The sequence below is a fragment of the Sorex fumeus genome, unplaced genomic scaffold, assembly GCF_029834395.1.
Source record: "Sorex fumeus unplaced genomic scaffold, SorFum_2.1 ptg000024l, whole genome shotgun sequence".
Taxonomy (NCBI): Eukaryota; Metazoa; Chordata; class Mammalia; order Eulipotyphla; family Soricidae; genus Sorex; species Sorex fumeus.
The window spans coordinates 36639801-36664983 of record NW_026606081.1 but is presented as its reverse complement, the minus strand read 5'-3'; the positions used below and the strand labels follow the sequence as shown (position 1 = coordinate 36664983).

Here is a 25183-nt window from a genome sequence, read left to right as displayed (position 1 = left end):
GGGGCTGGAGTGACAGCACAGCGGCGTTTGCCTTGCATGCAAGGTTTGATTCCCAGCATCCCATATGGTCCCCTGAGCACTGCCAGGTGTGATTACTGAGTGCAAAGCCAGGAATAACCCCTGAGCATCGCCAGGTGTGACCCGAAAAGAAAAAAAAAATTCACAGTATTAACTAATCATAAATACTTGATAACCATTTGAAATACCTAATATTATATATTTTTAAAAAGTTTCATCTTCAGTCCTATGTTACATCACCAACTTCTGTTAGTCAATAAAAAACACTTAACTTGCCTTTTCCACATTAAAAACATACACATACACAGACACACACACAAATACACAGCAACACACACCCACACACACACAAATACACAGCAGCTGGAGAGACAGTACGGCTGGTAGGGCGCTTGCCTTGCATGTGGTCAATCTGGGTTCCAGCCCAGGAATCCCATATGCTCTCCTGAGTACCACCAGGAACAACAGGAGTAATTCCTCAGAGCCAGAGTAATCCCTGAACACCACTGAGTAGGTAATAAAAAAAGAAAAAAAAAAAAGCAAAAGAACAAGCAAACTAGGATTTTAAAAAAAGATTAAAATATTAAATGATTTTTTTAACGGGTGGGATAGATTCTCAACCACTAATAAAAAACCAAAATATTCCAATGATGGGGCTGGAACAATATAGCACAGACAGTAGCGTGTTTGCCTTGCACACAGCCTACCTGGGTTCAAATCCCAGAATCCCATATGGTCCCCCAAGCACCAACAAGAGCCAGGTAACTCTTGAACTTTGGTGGGTGTGGCCAAAAAACCAAACAAACAAAAAAATCGACTGATGATTAAAATTATTTTCTTAAGCATCAATAACTGCAAAATAAAAAATCATAATCCCACAAGAAAAACTTAAAAAGACAATTCAGGAACTGGAAACAATTTAGATAAAAACGCAGGTTACACAGGCTATAATTTAGTCGACAGAGGTAGATTCAAATATTTCCTTTTGGGTAAAAATGTTCCCTTTTCAATATGCCAACAAAGTTAAATTTTAAATACTAGTATTTCTACATCCTAAGAGTCTGAAAAGAATTTTCTCAAGGGAACATATGCAGCATATTATTTTTATGTAAGCACAAGTAAAAAAATCTATGAAAATAAATATTAAGATTTAAAAAGAGTCTACTCTACTAGCTAAAAGATATAAAAGAATGCCAAAATCTATTATCATGATAAGTAAACATAATTCTAATTGCCAGATTTTTTTTTTTAACCTACCTCCTCCAGGCTAAAAAGAACTCCTCCAATTGGTGCACCAAAAGCTACAGAAACACCTGCAGCTGAGGCAGCTGATAGCACCTAAAAAAAGAATGTGGCTTATTTTAGATTTCCTTGTAAATTCAAATATAGCAATTAAAATTTCAAATTACTCAAATTTTCCAAACTTTCTTCAAAACTCAATTTCCCTTTTCCCCAAGCAAAGACAAGCATTTATTTCTCAGAAAACATTTGCTTTCTGATTCAACAGAAAGGTCGATTATATATTCAATACTTGGTCAAAAACCATTCATGGGTGCTGAAGAGATAGCTCTTGGACTTAACAGGCAGGGAGGCCTGATCACTGGCACCACATGGTCTCCCAAGTTTAGAGCCTGGAATAGTTCCTGAGCACTACTGGGTGTGGACCAAAAGAAAAACAAAAACTGTCTGCTAGATACAAAAATGTAAGTAGGAGACAAGAAGGAGGAGGTAATAATTGTCAGATAACTGTCACACAACTCAAGACTTATGTTGATAAAGACAATAGAGTAGTAACCGGAGTTTGCAAGGATGTTTTAATGAGGATATAATTTCCAAAATTTTGGACTTGACTACCCCATCATTAATAATTACTCTATTTCAAATTCTAGAAAAATACTCATAAAATTAAAACTTCCTGAATTTCCTGTATTTTCACTATTTTAAATCCTTAGAAAATATTAACAATTTTACTAGTATTCATGTCATTTTTGTAGTCACAAAGAGAAATTTCTAGGGAATGGTAATTCTTTTAACTTTACTTGGTTCTGCTACTATCCATGTAGTTTTCTTCTGAAAACATGATGGCTCTTTCTAATTCAGGCTTGCCAACTAGCAGCCCCAAAAGAAAGCCAAAGGAAGAAGAAAAATACATGAACACTTATCTGAATCTTCTTTCCTACTCCTGAAGTTATCACTTGGCTATTGCCCATTTTCTATAGGTATAAAGTCATCTACACTCACTTAATTGTATTTTTTCCTTTCAAAATGTAGTAAATACTTTAGGCAACCAAAGCATTTCTTCAAATGACCAAATTTTACATCAAAAGAAAAATTATGTAACCAAAATAAAACTAAATGGTTACTAGTCAAGTTCACTCAGTCAGTCTGCTAGGATATCACTTATTACCTGGGAGCAAATAACTTTACCTCTCTGGGTCTCAATTTTCTCTTCAATAACATAAAAATTTAAAAATTAGTTTAAAATGGTGTTTACAACAATATCTAAATCTCAAAAAAGTACTTCATAAACAAATGTAAATTAAGAATAAGCAAATAATTATTTTAGTTAAACTGCCTCTGACTTTTGAATGTTACTCTGATTATTTGAGAACTGACAGCAAATTTAACTCATAATGTTTTTGATCACTTTTATGGATGTGGACTGAATTCTGTAATTCTACATTTACTAGATTATTACAGTAAGCTAATATACCTATACTTCTAATCCTTCTATGTTTCATAAGTATCTAAGAATCAAATAATTTAAATATGTCAAAGAATTGGGCATAAGAAGAAAGTCAAATTGAAACCTTAATCTTTTGCACTAACAAGTAAATTCTAGTCACTTATACACTAATAGCAACATAATAAATGTCATATATCACCAGTGTATATATTAACTAAACATAATATCTGGGTATGAAAGAAAGTAAAGAATAGAACTGAAGGGCAGGCATCATAGTACAGTGGGTAGGGCATTTGCCTTGCACAAGGATGACCAGGGTTCGATCCCCAGCATCCCGTATGATTCCTTGAGCACCACTAAGAGTGATTCCTGAGTGCAGAGCCAGAAAAAACCCAAACATCAGCCAGGTGTGACCCAAAATACACATCAAAAAAAGAAAAAAGAACAATTTCTAGCTTTCTTTTTTTAGGAATGTCCATATTGTTTTTCAAAAAGGCTGGGCTAGTTAGCATTTCCAACAATAATGAATGAGAGTCCCTTTCTCCCTGCATTCATCCCAGCACTGGTTGTTCCTGTTCTTTTGGATGTGTGCCAGTCTTCGGTGTGAGATGATATTTCATTGTTGTTTTGATTTGCATCTCCCTGATGATTAGCGATGTAGAGCATTTTTCCATGTGCCTTAGGCCATTTGAATTTCCTCTTTGAGGAAGTTTCTATTCATTTCTTCTCCCTATTTTTTGATGAGGCTGGATTTTTTTTCTTGTAAAGTTCTATCAGTGCCTTATGTATCTTTGATATTAACACCCTGATCAGATGGGTAATAGGTAAATAATTTTTCCCATTCTGTGGATTGTCTCTGTATCTTGGACACAATTTCTTTAGAGGTGCAGAAGTTTAATGTAGCCAGATTTGTATAGTTTTGCTTCCTCTTGCTTGGTCAGCGGTGTTTTATCTTTGAAGATGCCTTTAGCTTCAATGTCACGGAGAGTTTTGCCTGTGTTTTCCTCCATGTACCTCATGGATTCAGGTCTGATGCTGAGGTCTTTCATTCATTTTGATCTGACTTTTGTGCATGGCATTAGAGAAAGATCTGAGTTCATTATTTTTTCACATGTAGCTGCCCAGTTTTCCCAGCACTACTCTATAATATATAATAATTTAAATGTTTCCTAGAAGAACAAGTTGATCTAAAACAGTGGTAAAGGAAATTTAGTGCCACATAGGCACTGAAGACTCTTCAAGCTCTCCCAGTGCCAGACAGCTCTGTGAGTCAAACTGCCCCTCACTGGCTTTACACACTTTATTTCAGAGTAAAGCAAGGCTTGAAAGATCCCTCTTGGAGAAATACTAATGAGAAAAAAAGGAGCGATAATTTGGAAAACATTTCAAGAAAAGGTTTGTAAAGCAAAGCAAAAATGGAAAGGACTACATGAAACTCAACTGAAACCAAATGGACCCCAGGTCGTCTATCTAAACATCTCTTTCTACAGAAGACAGAGTTGCCTTGAGATGTAGTCTAGAAAAACATTACTTCTTTAAAAAGCAAAGGGGAACAACAGCAACCAAAAAAATCTCACACTAGATTTTTAATCTAAGTACAGATTTTATGATAAGTAATAAATAAAATATGATCTTCACAGCAGGACACTGTAGTGAGACTATACCCATATTAAAGCCACAAAAGCACTTACCTCCCTTTTTTTAGCTTCATTTGTGCTATACTTTGGAAAGAGGTAGGAAAAGATATTTCCACAGCAACAGGCAACGTGTACCAAAGGACCTTCTTTTCCTAAACTCAAACCTGATGCCACGGCCAGTACTAATGTGATGGTTTTAATCATTAAAGTCCATTTTCCCAAGTAACCTCTGATGATGAAGCCACTTAAAATGGTTTTAATCTACAAAGGAAAGATGAAGGCAGCATAATTTTCTTAATAAAATGGAACAAATTATTGCCTTATTTTACTTATCAATTTGGCAGATTAGGGAACAACTAACAATTTTCAAAGCATTAGCTATTATGTACCAAACAATCTATAATACTCTAATTTTCTTCCCAAGCAAAGACAAAAAATATTATCTCATGAATAAAACTAAAATATCTGGCCACATTAAAAGAAAGTTAACATGATTAATAAGAAGGAAATTTTAGTATTTCTGATTAGAATATGATACATACCTTTCACACATTGTGTCAAAAATAAAGATATTCCTTTTTAGAGTATTGTAATTAAGTATATTATTTTCATACAAACAAAAGATGAGTATCAAATGCTATATACTATGCAATATTACACATTTTTAATGTAAAAAGCTACTTTATCCAGATTCAAAAATCACAATAATTTAGTTTTAAAGAAAACTAGAGGGGGCCGGAGCGATAGCATGGCGGGTAGGGCGTTTGCTTTGCACACGGCCGACCTGGGTTCGATCTCTGGCATCCCATATGGTCTCCCAAGCACCGTCAGGAGTAATTCCTGAGTGCAGAGCCAGGAGTGACCCCTGAGCATTGCTGGGTGTGACCCAAAAGGCAAAAATAAATAAATAAACTTAAAAGAAAACTAGAGGCTGAACAAATAGTACAGCAGGACTCTTGCCTTGCACATGGCTGACAGGGGTTTGGGGCCCAGCATCCATATGGTCCTCCCAAGCACTGCCAGAAGTGATTCCTGGGTGCAGAGAAAGGAGTAATCCCAGCACATTGATGGGTTTGGTGTAGGATGACATTGCTTTGTCCTTTCTCCCTTGCCATAAGGAGTTTAGGTTTATCAGGTCATACCCCTCCCAACGCTCTGGAGTCACTCCCATTCTTCTGTTTCTCTGTAACCACTTCTCTATGCTCTCTTCCCCAACCGATTAACTGGTTAATTAGGGGAATAAGCTCTCTTCCCCAACCGATTAACTGGTTGGGGAAGAGAGCTTATTCCCCTAATCAGTTTCTGTTAATTTATAAGGTAAGATCTTTCTAGGACACTGTAAGTAATTGTATTGTAAGTTAATATTGCCTTTCTCCTCTCCTTGTATCTTTTGAATAGTTTACTTTAAAGCAATGTCCTTTTGGATAGACACAAGAAGACAATTAATATTATTCTTTTGTAACTTGGGATTTAATTGGCTTCAAATATTATTCATTCTCAACATAAGCCTCAGTTGTCCTCAGTTCCTAGCACCCAAAAGGCAGAGTCCTGACAAGGGACCCAGGGCAAGCTGTAAGCTATCCTGTCATCAAAATGGGCCAGGCCAAACTACCACAATTCTTAACTGTAAGTTAAGAGCTTGATCACGGACAAATGCTGTCATGATCCACAAGTAACGACAAGACTAGGACCCTGCTAGGGACAGGAAAGACTAATCTGGCCTGAGCACTATAGTCTGAGATCGAGATGACCCCAGGAGAGCAATTCTATAAGCTAAATGCATCTCTTACTGTGTCCATACAAAATGACTAACATTATGAATGCTTATATGTTAGTTGGACATGGAGAGGAGAAACACACCCATGGGATTCTGCCCTTGGGTGGGTTGTCCTGCTGAAAGAGAATCTGTCTTAGAAGCAGCATCCCCTGAGGGAAAGAACTTTAACCCTATTGATTGTGACCACACCTATGTGTAAGCCCAACCCCTCATGGTTTTAGGATTTAACTGGACTGTAAAAGTGGGCTGGAGGATCCAGAGCCAGAGCCACCAGGAAAAGGGGTGCCGGATCAGGGGCCAAGAGAGGAGAGAGAGAGACAGGAGTGAACGGGGATGAGAATGGAATAAACAGCATCTGATCAATCAACAGGTTTGGCCCTCGCTTCCTCTGCCGCCGGCCCCATGACCCAGGCCGCCCTGGCTTGGGGAGCAACCCAGGCCCCCAGAACCTGGGTAGCCAGGGGAAAGAGTCGTAGGGGCCACCCCATGGCCACCCTCAGAGATTTCAGACAGTTTGGCCCAAAAACTTAAAAAAAAAAAAGTGGAAAAAGCTGATAATTTATTTAAGAGAGAAAATATAGAAGGGAAGGAAGTATCATGTTTAGTCCTAACTGTATTCTCCAACAAGAACATTAGACCACTAGACACTTCTTCAGGATCCTGATATTAACTGAGCCTTATTTAATCTGATGTTTATTTAATCATGTGTAAATTAACAGCGAGGAAAAAGTCTCCACAGTAAATGATGAATTCATTATGGGAACAATTTCTTTTCTTCTCATCTATAATCAGTGTTTATGTTCAAAATTTTCTTATTCAGTGGATGTAGTGCTGTAACACTGTAGGCCTAAAATGTTAATATTAGTATTACTGTAAATCATGCAGCATCAATAAAAATTTCTTTCTCATATTATAAAAAGCTCTTCCCTCACAAAAATTACTGTTTCAGCCCGAAAGCAAAAGTATGCATGATTAAGAATTACTCAATATCTGATGATACTGAATATGGGTTGTCTTACCTCTGGAATTCCTGAGCCACAGGCATAGGGAGCAAACACCTTTACTAGAGAAACGGCAAGAAAGGCAAAACTCAAGGCCCAGAAGATGTACATTATGTAGTTCATGATGTAAGAACCAGGACCCTAAAAAAGCAAATAGTTAAACAGTATGAATTTATTTAAAGTGTATCTCTAATTCAAGTGTTTGCCACAAAGAAATGTGAGTAAAACTTGTAAAAGGTTCCTGAAAGCTTCCATAATAAAAGTTTTACTTGAATAAAATAATGGAATCCCAAAACAGATTCAGATGTATATTAAAGAGCCTTAAATCGATCCAGTGATTTTTCTACCTTTTTCCAGACTCAAAATGTCATGTGGTCAAGAATCACAGCTACATTTCAACCTCTGCCTTCCCCACTTTGGAACAGTTTGTGAAAACAAAATTGCATTTGCACTCAATTTCATGCTGCTACAATTCTACTGAGAGTCCAAAGAGAAACAGTATGCTGCCACTTAACCAGCATATATAATCCTTTCAATTCCAAACTTCAGTTATGTACAAGTTTTGCAACATATTGATATTTTCCTATTTAAAATATGTAATATTTCAGGGGCTGGAGCAATAGCACAGCGGGTAGGGCGTTTGCCTTGCACGCAGCCAACCCAGGTTCGATTCCCAGCATCCCATATGGTCCCCTGAGCACCGCCAGGGGTAATTCCTGAGTGCAGAGCCAGGAGTAACCTCTGTGCATCACTGGGCATGACTCAAAAAGCAAAAAAAATAAATTAAAAAAAATACGTAATATTTCAACTGCTAAAATTTTGATTTACAGATCAAAATAGTCAAATAATCATTTGAAAACTATAATGTCAAAAATAAAAAATCTAAGGGTTTCTCCAAGGTGGGGGTCAGAAAGACAGCTTGATGAACTAGAGCACCTGCTTTGCATGCAGGAGGCTCCAGAACTGTAATGACCCTAGAGCAACAATTTGGGTAGTCCTGGGCAGCACCAGAAAGAGCCCAAAGACCAAAAGGAGGGGAGGGGTACTTATCTCAAGTTAGAGACTTATTCTATTGTGTCATTAATACATACATCTGTAATTCATTTTTCTCTAATCATTATGGTACAATGTCAAGTGGTTTAATAATTGTCTTCATACTCACTTTCTACAAATTATACAATGTTATTATTATATTATTATTGAAATTACTTTTTATAATAATATATATTTCAGGAGATCGCTGACTGCCTAGAGCACATGCCTAGTTTCATTCCTTTTTGTGGTTTTGTCTTTTGGTCCTCTCAAGCAGTGCTAGAAGTTACAACTAGCAGTGCTTAGGTCAGGCCATGCCTGGCATTGAAGCAAGTGCTTAGGCCCTTTGGATACCTCCCCAGTCCTGCATGGGCCTAGCGTGAGTGCAAAGCCCTGAGTTCCATCCTGACACTATACCAAACACCCCCTCACCTCCCCACAAACACACACACCTTCAACCCCAGCAGTATCAAGACTGGCCCTGGGCCTATAGCCTACCAGGTGTGGTCCCTATAAAAGTAAAATTTAAAAACTAATTAAAAAGTGTTATCTTGGAGGTATGATGCCGCCAACAGGTCAATTTGTACCTGTGGGGCGAGTGCATCAGCAGCCTGATAGCACCGTCAGTCTTTCAGATACCCCAAAATTGCTGCTGTGCCAGACCCCAAAAACTTGGAGCAAAGTAAACGGCCAAGAGTTAGGTATGTGGGAGACACACCCACAAACCACCTCCGGCTCAGCTATATAATTGGAGGCATGGCCTCTCTGGTTCCTGATTGAACTGCTTAATGGCCAGGATCCCAGAGACTCAGAAACGTATCTTGGAACCCAAAAACTTTTGGCAACAATGCATCCTGTTCCTACAGTAGGTTACTGATGCTGGGCCACTCCAGGTGGGAATAGGTTTCGTGCTTTGGCCTATTCCCCCTGGAGGCCCAGTGACCACCATCCTCTAGATGCCACTGGAAAGTCAGGTTTGGGCCTGCAGTGACGAGACATGTGGGGCCTCACCAGATGGGGGTGGAACCAGCCCTTTCCTCCCCATCCCAACGAGACCCCAAGTCGCCGCCTACAAACGGCCTCTCTGGCTCCTGATCAAGCTGCTTAATGGCCATGATCCCAGAGACTCAGAAACAAATCTCGAAACCCAGCAGCTTTTGACAGAAATGCATCTGGACCGCATACAAGGTAGCCACTCCCTCAGAGCTTATTGTAAAGCCAGGTATGAGCCAGCGGTGATGCGGTACCTGCAGTCTCATGGGAAGGGGAGTGGTACCAGCTCGTCCTTCACGCCCTACCGAGGTCACGAGTTGCCCCCCACAAGTGGCTCTCCGGCACGCGCCATGGCTCCAGAGGCAAAAGGACTTAATCCAGAGCCCGGTGGCAGCTTGCAGCAGAAAAGTGAATGGACCATGCGTTAAACTATGGCGCCATGCCTCCCCGGGAGGGAAAGGGTGTTGCTCCATTCCGCCTTTTCCCCCCCAGCAGCAAGGTGGCTGCCGCCTCAGAGCTTATTGGAAAGCCAGGTATGGGCCAGCGGTGATGGGGAAACTGCAGTCTCATGGGATGGGGGGCGGTACTGGCTCATCCTTCACGCCCTACCGAGGTCACAAGTTGCCCCCACGAGCAGCTCTCCGGCACAGCCATAACGCCAAACACACAGAAACCAATCTCGTAATTATCTGGCTCTTTGCAGAAATCCAAAATCGTGAGGCCACTATTGTGGCCACGTGAGCTTATATGATTCTCATAACCAGCTATAGAAAACAAACTATTTTGTAATGCCTTTTCAGCAATTCTGATTGCTGGGGGGAAATTCTAAACAATAATGGTGCATCTTTTGTCAAAATAATGAATGTAATCAATGTAGAGAATAGTTAAGTGGAAATCATCTGCCTCACAGGCATTGGGATGGGTGGGAGGGGGGGTATATTGGGGTTCTTGGTAGTGAAAAATGAATACTGGTGAAGGGAGAGGTGTTTGATCATTGTGTCACCAAGACTTGAACCTGAAAGCTTAGTAACTTTTCCCAGAGTGATTCAGTAAATAGATATAAGAAGAAAAAATAAATAAAATTATGAAAAAAAAGTAAGATGGAGTTCATGCCCAATTTAATCAGCTAATCAGTGGCTGAATAAATAGCAGTACTCCTACATAAAAAAAAAAAAGTTATCCTGTACTACCAGTCAGTATGACCATATATGACTATGCAGTGAACAAAAGAGCTCACCTAACTCAATGCATTTCTGTATTATTCATCTAACCTATTATGTCTTTTTTCCCTTTAATATGGGATGCTTACAATCATCTAGTTTGAGATTAATTTTATAATTAAATGAATTAGAGACTATTTTTACAATATCAATTACTAATTAATCTTTTGACAAAATAAGACTTACCTCTGCTTGACCTATGATTAATTCTGCCCATGTTTTCCACTGGGGACATTTATCCCTCTCTTCAAATGTCGTTTCATTAGATCCCCAACAACACTGTTCATGATTATACCACAATGCACTAAGGCAAATGCCCTCCTTTAGGTCTGTCATCCAATCAGCAGCAATGTCTATTAATCCAGCCAATGCCCCTGTAAAAATACATTGGACAGAGTTTCCTTTAAAGTCCATTTGGGAAGTCAAGAAGTATCAAGCAAGTGCAGGATCTTTACTCTAATACTGCCAGCCATTAAAGAACAAAAGTTTCCATTCATGTATTGTCAAGATTCACATCAGTGGAAAACCTCCTTACTGCCATGGTTAAAAGATTTCCTACTCCCTACTCCCGAAAGCTTTTCCAGGGACGCTTCTAAATCCTCCCAGACTGACTGGTTAATACTGGCTGCTTAGGGCCCTCCAGATTAGATAAAGGGGGTGGCTATGCGAGTGTGACCTTCCCCTTCATTGAAAAATGCAGGAGTTGCTGGTGAGAGTAGACTATGGCAGAGATTGAGTCTACAGGGATGGGTAACTCCTTGGAAAGCTTCTCCAAAGTCTCCACTCTGTCAGTAGCCAGATCTGGAGAGGAGATTAAAAACTGGTAGTATTCCTACTGGATTCTTCCGTGTGTATATTTGTTTGACCAATTAATTACTTTTGCATTTTAATTACTGTTACTTCTATTTTATTTTTTGTAAAAGGGGGGTAAAGGTAAAGGTAAAGGCCCTCCCATTGATCGTCGATTTGCTCGAGCGGGCCCAGTAACGTCTCCATTGGAGACTTTGTTGTTACTGTGTCTGGCATATCGAATACTCTCGGTAGCTTGCTGGGCTCTCCGAGAGGGGCGGAGGAATCGAACTCGGGTCGGCCATATTGGCTGCTTGTAAGGCGAACGCCCTACCCGCTGTGCTAAAAAGCTGAAATCTCCCAACTCCCCCCAAAAGAGCTACCAAGTTAAAAGGGACCCAAAAAAGCATGGTGGAAAAGCAAGATCACACATAGAGAATATTAAATTTAATTTTTAAATCTTAGTTATCAATGGGCTGGAGCAATAGCACAGTGGATAGGGCATTTGCCTTGCACGCAGCTGAGCCTGCCGACCTGAGTTCGATTCTTCCGCCCCTCTCGGAGAGCCCGGCAAGTTACTCAGAGTATCCCACCCACATGGAAGAGCCTGGCAAGCTCCCCGCGGCGTATTTGACATGCCAAACACAGTAACAAGTCTTGCGAGTGGGCCCAGATGTTACTGGGTGCTCAAGCAAATCAATGAACAACTGGAGGACAGTGGACAGTTATCGATAAATTTAATATTTTCTTTTAAAAATTGAAAACAGTCTATCTTTATAATAAAACTTATTCCTTACATCAAAACTATTCACAGAATTCAAATTAAATGTGACTTTTAAAGGGAGTATTTAAAAAGATATCAAAGTATCTGTAACAGCTACTTAGAAAAAGATTCACAAACCTGGTTATTTAAAACTGAGTTTTTGACTAAGATGTTTCAATATGCAAGATAATTAAAAAATTCACAAATGACTTCATTATCATTAAAACAATGTTCATGAGAAAATAGTGAAACATAAGCACTGATGAATTATTGTGACATATTTTCAGTTTTTAAATTAAATATAACTGATAATTTTACTCCCCCCGTCCCCCCCAAAATACCGTTGGGCTGAAGTAATAATAAAGTGGGTAGGGTGTTTGCCTTGCACTCAACCAGATCCCTGAAATCCCATATAGTCTCCCAAGTACTGCCAGGAACAATTCCTGAGTGCAGAACCAGGAGTAATCCATGAACATTGCCTAGTATGACTAAACAAAACAAAACAACCCCTTGCCCCTCCAAATAAGCACCTCAAATGTATGGTTACTACCTAGGTCCTTCTCAAAAAAGATCTAATCAAAAAGATCAGTGGGTCACAAAGCTATCTCAAAATATTCATGCATGCCAATCAGTACTTCCCTCTATCCTCCACACAAATATTAACTATTTTCCCCTCATGTTATTCCAGACATAACCTTTAATGATGGAAGCTGAAAGTCATTAAAAACAGTTCTCAGTATTTGTTTCAGATCTTTAACTGCTATTTCCTTAAAATCTCACATCAGAGGGACTTTTGGACATGCTATAGCATGGTAGCTAAAAATGCGGCCTTATAAATTAAACTCCTTTTATTTAAATCATTACTTTAAAAGTTTGGCCACTTATTAGCTACATGACCTAAGTCAAAATTTAAGTATATATAATACTTTAATGGGCTGGAGCAATAGCACAGCAGGTAGGGCGTTTGTCTCGCACATGGCCAACCCAGGTTTGATTCCTCCGTCCCTCTCGGAGAGCCCAGCAAGCTACTGACAGTATTCCGCCCGCATGGCAGAGCCTGGCAAGCTCCCTATGGCATATTTGATATTCCAAAAACAGTAACAACAAGTCTCACAATGGAGACATTACTGGTGCCCACTTGAGCAAACTGATGAACAATGGGATGACAGTGCTACAATACTTTAATACCCTCACTTTTAAAATGGCAACAATACGAGCATTCTGTTATAGGATCACTGTGAGGCTTATGAAATAAAAAGCATTTAGAATAGTGCAGAGGTAGTAATCAAAATACTTATTATTTATTATTATATTAACATTAAAAGATAATTTATCAATCATATAGTCAAAACCACAAATGCTATAGATATGGAAACGGGGTCCAGAAAGATCCACCTGAACTTAAATCTTAAACTTAAACTTAAACTTAAACTTAAACCTGTTTTAAAAAAACACTTAAATCAGCAGCAATGCCTCCCATATCCTGATAATATTTAAGAATTTGCTGAAAGAAAATCCAATGGCACCTGAAATAAAATTAAGGGAAATGAGAAGTATTTATTGTTCCTTTAATGAAAAGGGAATTGCATTAAAATTTTTCTTTACCTGATGCCAATCCTGTTAGTGTTACTACCAGCCATCCTGACCAAGCATCATACAAACTTTTTGTCATTTCCCAAGCTGATTCTTTCTTTTTGCTGTTGATCTGAAATCAGAAATGTTTATACTTCATTTTTCAAACTATGAATAGAAGCCACAATTCTGGAATCTAATAATTTGCATTATTTACTTTACATACGATAGTACTTTCTAAACTAAGTTCATGGAACAAGAGGATTTAGGGGCAAAATCACGGAATCAGTCACTGTACTTGTAAAACCAGATGACATGTGCTTACATAGATCGACATTTTTAACAGGAACTTCAGAAAATTTGAGAATAAGGAACTGATAACCACATAAAGTCTATCTTAAGCTACTATTAATTGCATCAAATTGAGCTAGTATACACCTTTTACGTTAACAAAGGCAAGGCATTATGGCTTAAAATGTCTGCCTTATCCTGTTCCTTTGGACTCAATAGTTAAGGGGATTAAAATACTCTTTAAAACAGACGATCAGAAGACTTTTCACCCACTCCCTTTGAAATCTTCTCTGAACTAGAGGCTCAAAATTAAATTGATTGATTCAATCTCAAAAGAGATCAACTAGCTGCAAAAATTTCTTGGATACACCAGTCCCCTGGCTGAGACTTCCAGGGTATTCTTGGGAGTGGTTAGACAAGTACCCAGCCTGCTGAAGCCCTGGAAGCTGTACTCACACTTCAACAACTGCTGTCATGCCTACAGCTGGACTACACTACCTCACAAATGAGCTCCGCAGGGCTGACAAACTCCCAAAACCTTGTTGGCCCCTAGGCTAACTGAATACTGCTTATGAACATACTTCCACCAACACAAACAAAACCCCTGTAAGATCATCGAATACAGGTGTAATCCCATAAACAAAAAGCAGAATAGTCACTTGAAAAAAAGGGTTGGGAACGGAGCAATAGTACAGTGGATAGGGCCTTTGCCCTGCATACCGCTGACCCGGGTTTGAGCATGTGCATCCCATATGGTTCCCCGAGCACTGCCAGGAGTGATTCCTGAGTGCAGAGCCAGGAGTAACTCCTGATCATTGCCAGGTGTGACCACAAAAAGCCAAAAAAAAAAAAAAAGTCACCAAAACTTGTTGGCCTATAAATATGCAGATATGGTGAGCTCCAATTTAGAAGGGTCCAGAGGCTCTTTTACCACTTGTATAAGGCTGAAATGTCCTCTGCTGAACAGGACAGAAGTAGGACTAGCAGGAGGCAACTTCTGAATTTCCAAATGACATTCTACTAAGATCCAAGGTGGCAAGTCTTGCCTCTTAGTAGAATGCACTTCTCAATCTATTTATAATTAGTCCAAATCTCTTCTCTCTTCTGCTAAAACTGGTGCTTTTTAAAGCTCATTTAACCAAAAGCTTCACTGCTCAACTGTACCACAAGACTTCAGGGGAAATTCAGTGATCTGATCTATTTTAAGTATCTGTTCTATTTTGAGCCACAAAAGCCCCATTAGAAAGACTCGGTAAATTCTACATTGAATGAGGCAACTAAACACAAACACTAACCATTTTTTGAAGTTGACCATTTTTTTCAAAAATAGTATTAAATACCAAGTTGCAATTTATGCAGTAAGAATGACTGAATTATTTTATAAAACATAATACTAAGTAAAAATTTAGAAATTAGGGGCCAGAGATACAGTACAGTAGGTAAGGCACTTGCCTTGCATGGAGCTGACCCAGGTCTAACCCCCAGAACCCCATATGGTACCTTGAGCCTGACAGAAGTGATCCCTGAACACATAGTCAGGAGTAAGCCCTAAGCAAGGAGTGGCGTAAAACAAAAACAAAACAAAAAAAAATCTGGAAATCATATCTTTCTCCGAAGAGTGATAAGTTCTATAGCAATGAAAAAGAACGATTGTATTGGCGGCAGATGCCACTAATAAAAATAAAAAATAAAATAATAATAATAAAAGGAAAATGAATAAATTAAGACAGGATTATGTCAAGAAAAAAAGGTGAGACTAATTGTTTATCACATGCTATCATTTACTTAATGAAATACAAATATTCCTAAGTTCATCATGTTGGTCCCTGGAGTGAGACAAGGAAGAATCAAGGATAAAGAGATAGTGATGGGGGGCTGGGCATTTCAGGTTCAATCCCCAGTATCTCATATTGTACCGCAAGAACCACCAGGAATGACCCCTGAGTTCAGAGTCAGAGGTAACCACTGAGCAACACCTGAGAATCATTAGGAGTGCCCCCAAAACAAAACAAAACAATAAAGGAAGAATGAAGCACAAAAGTTAAGAAATATGAAGATTTACAGGTTATGAGGAAAAATCTAACAGGTTAGAAAGGAAATGGACTATAAAGTTAGGCAATTTATGTGTACGATCCTGGTGGAATACATTAAGGGCAAAATGTATTGTAAGAAAACAAACAATGGGCCCGGGATATAGTTCAACAGCAGAATACATGCGTCGTACCTATGTGTGTGTGTGTAAGCATATTGTTGGATATAGTCTCAGAAACATTCTGAAATGCTTGTGTCATTGTGAGACAAATCAAATGATATTTGTGATGTTGAGATACTAGGCATGGCTCATAGGAAACATAGGACTAAGAACTAGAGGTTAAGTAAAAGAACAAAAGTATTACATTAGATTAGAATGTTTCTATAAGCACCAGAGTCTAGAAACAATGGGACAACCCAGAAGCATTACATGTTTATTCCTTAACTGCCTATTTTTCTACAAAGGAATCACAACTCCTTGGAAAAACTGACTCCCAGCTTGACGCAGTCAGTCAAAGTGTAAAATGATCTAGCATCAATATCTTTTCCCAGAATTCAGAGTCTTCTAAGAACTTGTCAAAGGATACGGAATCAATTTACATTAAGTCCCCTCTGTTTAAAATGTACTAACATTTTAGGGGCTGAAGAGATAGCACAGCGGGTAGGGCGTTTGCCTTGCATGCAGCCAACCAGGGTTCGATTCCCAGCATCCCATATGGTCCCCTGCGCACCGCCAGGAGAAACTCCTGAGTTCAGAGCCAGGAATAACCCCTGTGCATGGATGGCCGGGTATGACCCAAAAAGCAAAAAAAAAAAGTACTAACATTTTATACATCAATGAAGATAATTGTGACAATCAAAAAATAAAATATGTTTAAAACCATGAGTTCAAAATCTATAAGTTCAAACTTTATCCCCTTTTCGTATAACCTAATCTTCAGGGAATCAAAATAACTGATAGAGAAAAGTCACATTATAGATATATTCAAGCTAGCAAGCAAAAAATTAATAATAAGGTTTCAACACTGCAAAATAATAAAATAGCACAGCGGGTAGGGCATTCGCCTTACAAGCGGCCAACATGGCCGATCCGAGTTCGATTCCTCCGCCCCTCTCGAGAGCCCGGCAAGCTACCGAGAGTATTCGATATGCCAGACACAGTAACAACAAAGTCTCCAATGGGGACATTACTGGGCCCGCTCGAGCAAATCGACGATCAATGGGAGGGTCTTTACCTTTACCTTTTTACTACTATTTGAAATAAAATACCAGTTTGCTTCAAAATAATCTGGACCACAAGGGCTACAATAATACAAGAAAAAGTTTAGGGGAAAAAGGTATATGCATTGAGATGTAAAGCTTTTTTGGAAAAGTGTTTTAAAAACAATAAAAATGCTAATGTGCAGAAGTCCTGTGAGGTTTTTTTGTTTTTTTTGTTTGTCTGGTTGGTTGGTTTTGTTTTTAGTTTTGGTTTGGGGGCCACATGTGGCATTGTTTAGGATTTATTACTGGCTCTGTGCTCCGAGATCATATCTGGTTGGGTGAGGGCATCATATGTGGTCATCTACATACAAGAAAAATACCCTAACCACTGTACCATCTCCCCAACTCCTTATAATTGGGTCTTTTAAATTATTATGTATGACGACATAGAAGTACATATACTTTATGTACTTTGTCTGATGTACAATTAATAATGAGGTAACTGTCTTAAAGTATTTATGTTACTTGAACTGCAAAATAAACTTGACATTTATATGAAATTTTTTACTTGAAAGACAGCAAATTATAGTTTTCGAACTTGGGAAATCTGAAAAGTAGTTCTTAAAAAATGAACTTACAAGCAAATCTGTTATTTCAAGTAAAATAGATATGTTTCCAATGATAAAGCCTGAGCTTTGATGTAAGAATTAGGATTACAATTCTGGAAAAACTGCATTCATCATTGTAAGAACACCACATGCCTTCATGATCTTTCAATCAATGTTAACAAGTGACTGATACTCTAAAATGACTTTATATAATCAGGTACCAACATTTCAAGGAGCTGCATAAATCAGTGAATCAATATTTTCCAGATAAACACTGAATATTACAAACTCATTTATTCAAAATTTACAGTGAAACAATGGATTTTAAGTTAACACATGACAAAAAGTTCACTGATATATTTCCAGATCATTCATTACAATTAATCTTTAAGGAAACATTATCAGAGCCAGGGATATAGGTCAAAGAGCTTATGTATATGCTTTGCAAGCGGGAGCTCCAACCTAATCCTTGCCCCACCTGTTAACCACTTCCCACTCCACAAGCACCAAGCAGGAACAGCGTTAAAAACAAACAAACAAAAAGTCCTTGCAGTGTCAAAGAAGAATATCCACAATGACCCAAGAAGGTTATTAATATGCTCCTAACTTTTTCCAGCCACATGTCTATGTGCAGTTGAATTTTCTTCATATTTTAAGTAAAACAATGTATCCTAACAGACTGACTGCAGAAGCCAATATGAGAATATAGTAGTCTTCAATTAAATCAGATAATAAGATTTATAAAAATATCATACAATATTACTTCCTCACCAGTCTATTTTTAACTTGAAAAATATTACGAATTTTCATATAATATTGTTTATGTTAACATATCCCTCTTGGAGAGCCCGGCAAGCTACCGAGAGTATCACACCCGTACAGCAGAGCCTGGCAAGCTCCCCGTGGTATATTTGATATGCCAAAACTAGTAACAAGTCCCACGATGGAGACGTTACTGGTGCCCGCTCGAGCAGATGGATGAACAATGGGAGGACAGTGCTACAGTGCTACACTAACATAAAATGTTTGTTACTTTTCTTTATTTGTGGGGTGCTCCACACAGTGCTGGGAAGTCCAGGGTCTGGCCACTGCCCATCAAGATACTCAGTTTGAGAGCAGAAGCAATAATAAAGTAGGGTGTTTGCTTTGCACACAGCTGATTTAGGTTTGATCACTGGCATCCCATATGGTTCCTTGAGCACTGTCAGGGGTGACCATGAGAGTAGAGGCAAGAGTAAGCCCTGAAGAGTCTCTGACTGTGGCCCAAAAAACTTAAAACACACAGACACACACACACACACACACACACACACACCCTCTCAGAGGGAGATAGCATAAAGGACTAGACCACATGTCTTGCACGTGCAAGGTCCTGAGTTCAATTCCTGGAATTGTATGCCTGGCTCGCCAATCCCCACTCAGTGTGACTCTGGTCGCCTCCAATTCCAGGGCTGAGCAACACAACTCTACATTCCCTCTTCTGGGCTCTGAACTGTTATACAGTCAATCTGAGTAGCTTGTTTGGGGCCACACTCAGCACTTCTCAGGGGTGACAGGTGAGACCAGAGGAGACGCCAGGGATCAAACTCATGTCAGCCACAAGTAAGGCAAGTTGCCCTCCCTACCTGCTGTACTAACACTCCAGCACCATCCTTTGAGTTGAACTTATTTATTTTCAGTTTCTCTTATATGGTCAATATCAACTTACATAGTTACATAATCTAAAGCTCCTTATTAAATGCTCAATAATTATTTAAATTTTAAGGGGAATCAGAGACAACAAACTTGCAAGTTGCTGGATTAGAACAATGATTTTACACTTGTACCTTAATATACTATTTGTAATATGGGGGGAGGAGGGAAGAGGTGTTGGAGAGCCACACCCAGTGATGCTCAGGACCTATTCCTGGCATTGCATTCAGGGATCATTCCTAACAGTGCTCAGGGACCATGTGGGAAGCTGGGGACCGAACACTAAGCCACGTGCAAGGCAAGAACCCTACCTCCTGTACTATCTCTTCAATTCCATACAATGTTTATGTTCTAAGGGTAAATATTAACTGAAGAATATCAACTAAATTTTCATAAATAATAATCTGATCCCATGTTCAATATACATGTATACACAACATGAAAGATGAGCATAGCAGTTATTGGCACAAGTGAATTCCAAAGTTTAAAAGTGTCTGAGAATTTGCAATTTTATTTCTATAAGAATTCACAAGTCAGAAAGAGACAAATTCCATGAAACTATCTCCAGAACACTTATCTTTTTGACTATTAAGAATTATGTAAATTTTTTCTCTTCTACCAGCTGTTGCATTATACAATGCCAAAAAACATGTCTTCATATTTTTAATTTGGTTTGATCTTCCTACCAGCTTCTATGTTGTGCTTCTCTCTTTTCTTTTTATCATTTCTTTTATATTAAAAATCAAATCCTCAGAAAGACTGGAGCATAAATAAACTAAAAATTATACATATGTAGAGAGGGAAAAACATGTAATATGTAGAAAGTTACCTGAATGTACTTTAATACAGTATACATTGACAGCCTGTGAGCACTACTAGAAATATATTCGGTAAGGTGGGGATGTGTGAGTTTGAGAGTATGCAACCAATAATGCTCAGGGCTTACTCCTGGCTCTGTGGTCATGAATCGCTCCTGATGGTGTAGTGCTTGGTAACAAACAAGGCTGGCCATGTTCAGGCAAGTGCCTCAATTCCTACACTCTTTTTCCTTCAGCTCTCTGAAATGTGCATATTATTAATTCAAATAAATATACACTATGTTTTCAAAATACTTACCCGTCTGTGCCTTTCTCTGTCTTTACATTTCTCTCTAACCCAGTCAATAGTGTGGAAATCATCATAGGTACCAACACCTGGAATTGGCTCATCCAAAAGATCCAGTAAGTGTGTAGAACTGTTAATGCTGCCTCCATTTGTCATTGTATAATGAGTAGGTCCTACAAAGCAAAAAGGGAACAAATGAGTATGTTTTAAAAGAAACTGGTGTACTATGTAACCCTCTCAGAAGTTCATTACTAATTCATAAATATTACCACTTGAAATAATTACAATAGAGGATAGTATTACGAAAAATGTACCTGAAACTCAGAAATAGGGCATAAAAATTCGAGCATTTCTTTCCAAAGTAACAAAAATAAGTCTGCCTAGCAGTCACATTTGAGGAACTGGGAAGTAAACTTTGATTTACCATTGACTAAGGCATAGACTCTGCAAACTTAATGGCCTGACAGTGTCTTAACCTTTGTGCAACTGTGGCCTCCTTTCAACCTTGTTTCCTTCATAAGGCCCCTTGTCCTGCCAGTTAGCCAGGAAATCCTGTGCCTTCTTCCAACATCTATATTCACTTGTGGCGTCCTTGGAATATCTTGGGGGCCCATGGGTGGTCATATGGTGCACAGTTAAGAACTGCTATTGTAGAAGGTCAACAGGTTAAAATAATTTTATCTTACAAAAACAAAATTCATATAGTAACAAAGATATGCTTTAGAAATGTATGTGCTTCGGCCACTCTCCACACTCCTGGGTCGAGCCTCACCCATGAGTGAATGCCCAGAAAACCCAGGTATGCAGGACTTTGTGACTGAGAACTCTGGATTCAACAGGACCAAGAACAGAGATCATCTGCCCCTATTCCCATGTCTCCTGCAACTTAGCAGACACACCCACAAGCCACCTCAGGCTGGTGCCAGATAATCTCTTCATCAGCCACCATCCAGATCATATGTCCATCTTTCCCGGAAGGCAGCATAACATGATGTTCGCCATAACCATGCCATGGGCCCCCGCACCAGGCTGTTTCACTCAGGGCACCCCAGATGGGGGCGGGTGAGAGCCCTCCCCTCCCCAAGGCAGCCGAAACCTCTAGAACTCAACTGCCACCAAGTTCACAGCCATTCTCCACACACTCAGGTTGAGCATCACCCAAGAGTGAACCTATTCCTGACCTTGGCCACATTCCTCCTCATAGGACACACCCTACCCATACTCCAAGAGTGCTGCACCACACTTAATGGGATTCAAAGCAGGAGGCAACCAACCTTAGAGGGAAGAAAATTTTTTTACAGACTTAGAGAAGGGCTTAATGGCCCCTGGGTGGAATACAACAATCTTCACACTCTTTCCTCTGAGGATACTTATTTGTAGCATTTTCATCGGCTTTTCACAACAAAAAATACAAAATATATTATTTCAGTTCTGCTTTGGTATAGGGACTGAGGTTCAGGATGGAAACATCCGAAATATGGTGATGGGAAGGTGTAATGGTGGTCGGAATTTGTGTCTGAATATTAAATGTAATCAAACACTGTGAACTACTTTATAAAATAAAAAAGATTTTTTTAAATGTGTTTGTTTGCCATACAAGAAAATTATTTTAGTATCTATATATTTCAGTCTCACACATCCATCTTCTACATCAGCTTTAATATCCAGTTGGTTCACACATTAGAATTTTTGACACATGTTCACTGTGTATTTTATATAGGTGTAAGAGGCTTGAAGGTATCAGATAAGAAACTTGAAAGGGTCTGAAGTCACACCAAAATACAAATAGCTCTTAAATTTGGGAGCAAGTAAATCTAAAAAATAGACATGCAAATCAAAACTTGCTAATGCAGTAAATTGACAAAAATATGATGAAAGAGTTGTTGCCACCAACTTACAAGTTTAAGCAAAAACTGGAAGTGACCTTCCATACAGAATTAAAAGTATGCAGAAACCAGTAAATCCACTTCTAGAAAATTTCCTTATAATTTACAGCCATAAGCTTAACACAGTGTGGGTAGAACATCTTGCTATTATGTGAAAGAAAGCAACAACAAATTAATTTAAGCACTTATTATCTATAAGGGGTCAGAAAGAGTCACAAGGTAAATATTTCAGTGTTTGGAAGTCATTCACTTGCGACTACCCAACTATGCCATAGCAGCATCAAAGATGTCACAGACGTACAAATGGGTAGTGGCCGTGTTCCAACAATTAATCATGAAGTTTCTATATAAATGCACTCTTCCCGACAACATAGAAAATACAAAAACAGTAAGAAAAATGCTGTCCCTAACTTTTCAAAGAGCAAATTGTGAGGTACCTCAGGACAATTTACTTCTGCCTGGCATAGCAACTCTATTTGGGAAAAAGTATGGTACAGGAAGAAACGTTAACTGGAATTCTTGGTTTAGGAAAGCCCAGATAAGTAAAGGTTCACAGTTTCCCTCTAAATTATTTCTAAAAGAAGAATTGGTGCTTCTTGCTTTCAAATTGACTAGGTTGGTAAACCAAGGTGAATTCTGTTATGGAACTAAAATTAAAAACTTTTGGCTGCAATAGAGCTGGTTTAAATATTTCTTGGACTATGATTATAAATAGAATCTCCATTAAAAGAAAAAAATATTTTTTTGGCTTTTGTTTGTGGGTCATATCCAGTGATGGTCAGGGCTTACTCCTGGCTTTGTGCTCAGGGATCACTCCTGGTAGGGCTCAGGGGACATTATGGGGTGCCAGATATTGAACCTGGGTTGGCCATGTGAAAGGCAAGTGCCCTACCCATTGTGCTATCTCTCTGACCACAAGAAAGACATTTCATTTGTTTTGGTTTTTTAGTGAAGAAAAATGGGTTTATATATAAGAAATTTATAGAAGTGAGAGGAGAAAAAAGATGAATACATGTTCAAGAAATAAAACAGGTTCTCCAGAGTGGAAAAAGCCCAAGAAAGATATTTTAATCTGATTTGAAAATCATCCTTTCAACCTGCTTCCCTGCTTCTTATTCATTATATAGATTATTTAAAAAACAATCAACTGAAAAGTATTTTGAATTTGAAATTAACATTTTTTAAAAAATTTTCTATTACTGCAAAAGTGATGCTAAATAAATTTTAAAAAATGGCTGCCTGGAAAAAAGATTTCAAAGTTTTACTCTTTATGTGTGTGACATCAACCTATTTTTTTACAGTTTGTTCTACCAAACATGAAAAACTGAGTAGTATAAAGAAGGAGGAGAAAAAGCACTCTAACCTTACTGGACACTGGGTAAAGGACATTCATGTCTATTTTTTAAAATATTCATTTCTAATAGGATTACAAATATTCATATTGCAATACAGGATTTCAAATTATTTATAGTTTTAAAGACGTAACATTTCCTAAAAATAACAACCCATTTAAAATATTGCAAGTATATTATTTGTAGAGATCCCTACAGCCTATATTTGCATAGTTTAACTTACACATTTTAAGCTGAGACAAAAAAATATGCTAATATAATTTTTATTAGAAACTATGAATTATTTAATTACAACTCAACTTTATCTTATGCAAAAATGAAGCATATGTCTTACAGATAATGTCAGAAATCTAAAGTTCTTATGCACCAAATATATTTACTTCATAAAACAGTATTTCAAGGGTTACTCAATTAGGAAATTATGATGTATATTTCCTAAAGTAGTTATCTGAAAATCAAAGACAAAGAAGTTTATGGGATGAATTAAAGGTGGTGAGGTCCCATTTCCCTGATGATGCCTTTCTTGCCATTGAATTTTATTAGCAAAGCGTGACATAATTTACCCAAACTTTCTATTTCTCAAAAGATATGCAATTCTCATTTATCATTCACAATACTGTGCCAGAATACCTTTTGGAAGTACTAATCATAATCCTGACCCAACATGACCCTTATTTTCTTGACTGATCCAAACATGTTGCTGTTACCAATTCTGAGCCAACTATTGGCACAGAAAAAAAAATGCACAGCAGAACACAGAGAACAAGATTCAGTATTGTGCCTTCTGAGTTTCCAGGTTAGGCTTTAAAATCTGAGGGAAGGCAAAAATATTAAACACTAACACTTCTGAATTGTAAACTGTAGGGTCTCAAAAGCTTACAGTTTTCCAACAAGTCAGGAAATGAAATAAGAACAGATGCCAAACCAATTCCGTGAAGCTACATAAAGGCTTACTGAGAAAAGGAGAGGGGATTGAGTAACCAAATTGTAATAGTTAAACTAGAAATTGGCTTCAGCTTTTAACACTTGCTATGAGCAAAAATTATAGATGAGATTAAACCAGTCACTTACTTTATAAGCTTTCATTGCTAAATATAATTTCTAAAATCTAATTTCTCATTAAACGTGTATCATTTTCAATGTACTTTATTCAGATTACTATGCTTAGCTATGACATAAAATTTAAACAAATTTAGGTTAGTTTGTATCACAAGCACATGCAATGAATATGTGTACCTTCTTATCATCCTCTTTTCCAAATGATTTTTACACATTTAACTTTTTCCTTGCTTTGTTTTCCCAACCTCACGCCCAGATAATCAATATTAATAAGTAGGTATATCTCCAAATTTAAAATAACCACATTATCCAGTAAGCATCCTCATATTGCCATCATTATTTGTACAATGACCCTGTTTTTGCCCACCAGGCAATTCACTCTCCCTCCTTTATGTTAACAGTACCCAACTATTTTTAGGAAACTTCTTTCCCTCATTGCATGCAGCTCTGGTGAGGATTTCACGATATC

The 25183-nt window shown here is 38.2% G+C and overlaps 1 protein-coding gene across 5 annotated transcripts in view; it reads right to left on the bottom strand.

Moving 5' to 3' along the window:
- Positions 1 to 25183, bottom strand: part of CLCN3 (chloride voltage-gated channel 3) — an 85852-nt gene that overhangs the window by 22468 nt on the left and 38201 nt on the right. For all 5 annotated transcript variants that reach the window (XM_056113794.1, XM_056113796.1, XM_056113797.1 and 2 more), the window contains 6 exons: positions 20430 to 20590; positions 13522 to 13621; positions 10551 to 10738; positions 7138 to 7260; positions 4396 to 4602; positions 1276 to 1356 (listed from right to left, as the gene is read on the bottom strand). In XM_056113794.1, coding sequence (XP_055969769.1) covers positions 1276 to 1356; positions 4396 to 4602; positions 7138 to 7260; positions 10551 to 10738; positions 13522 to 13621; positions 20430 to 20590 — 860 coding nt within the window. The remainder of the gene's footprint in view (positions 1 to 1275; positions 1357 to 4395; positions 4603 to 7137; positions 7261 to 10550; positions 10739 to 13521; positions 13622 to 20429; positions 20591 to 25183) is intronic.